General features: G+C 66.5%; 1 protein-coding gene across 1 annotated transcript in view; it reads right to left on the minus strand.

Moving 5' to 3' along the window:
* Positions 1-1,056, minus strand: part of LOC104128544 (plectin) — a gene marked incomplete at both ends in the record, with an annotated part of 7,627 nt that extends 6,571 nt beyond the window's left edge. Inside the window, one exon of the mRNA XM_009641360.2 lies at positions 151-1,056. Within this exon, the coding sequence (XP_009639655.2) occupies positions 151-1,056 (906 nt within the window). The remainder of the gene's footprint in view (positions 1-150) is intronic.
* Positions 1,057-1,061: the final 5 nt, after the last annotated feature.

A 1,061-nucleotide genomic window follows, 5' to 3' on the forward strand; every position in this document is an offset into this window, starting at 1 on the left:
CAACGGTCCTCAGGGACCGTCCAGCGCAGCTTCCTGAGCCCGGCCGGCCGCCCATGCGCCTGCTGTCCTGGGACACGGCCCGGGGCGGCTGGGGAGAGGGAAGGACCCCCTGCGCACCACCACCACTAAGGGGGACCCGCAGCCCAGTACCTCCTCCGCCTTCTGCTGCAGCAGCGCCGCCTCCTGCTTCAGCTTCTCCTTCTCCTGCTCCAGGTCGGCGATGGCCCTCCGCAGCTTCTCCGCGTCCTGGTCACTCTGGTGCCTCTGGATCTCCAGGGTGTGCACCAGCGTCATCTTCTCCTGCGTGGCCAGCTCGGTCTCGTGCAGCCTCTCGCTGATCTCCTCCGCCTGCTTCTTGAACCGCTTGGCTTCCTCCTCGGCCTTGGCCTGGGCCATGCTCATCTCTGCCACGTGCAGCTTGAGGCGCTCGGCCTCGGCTGTGATTTCCAGCTGCCGCCGGCGCTCGGCCTCCAGGGTTTTCTGGAAACCCTCGGTCTCCTCAGCCAGGCGCTGCTGCCTCTGCTCCTTGTCCTCCTGCAGCCGCTTGGCGTGCTCCTGCGCCAGGTCCTTCTGCTTCTGCAGCACCTCCGCCTCGGCCCTCAGCCGCGTGGCCTCCTGTACCGCCTGCATCTTCTCCTTCAGCATCTTCTCTGCCAGTGCCCGCTGCTGCGCCAGGTCATCCTCAGCCAGCTTCCGCAGCCGGGCGGCCTCCTGGGCCTCCACGCTGAGCCGGGCAACCTCCTCCGCCACCTGCTTCATCTTCTCGGCCTCCTCCGCCAGGAACTTCTGCGTGTTGTCCTTGTCCTTGAGGATCAGCGCCTTGTTCTCCTCCTCGATCCGGCTCTTCAGCTTCGCCAGCTCCTCCATCTGCACCCGGACCTTGAAGAGCTCCTCCTCCACCTGGGCCTTCTGCCGGACGGCGTCGGTCACCTCCTCCTTCAGCCGCTGCAGCTCCTCGTCCAGAATGCCCTTCTGGTGGTCCGTCTCGTCCAGCTGCAGCTTCACCTTGGTCAGCTCCTGCTCCACCTGCGCCTTCTGCCGGAGCGTCTGCTCGGCGAACT

Source organism: Egretta garzetta, unplaced genomic scaffold (genome assembly GCF_000687185.1).
Source record: "Egretta garzetta isolate BGI_Z169 unplaced genomic scaffold, ASM68718v1 scaffold1446, whole genome shotgun sequence".
NCBI classification, from domain to species: domain Eukaryota; kingdom Metazoa; phylum Chordata; class Aves; order Pelecaniformes; family Ardeidae; genus Egretta; species Egretta garzetta.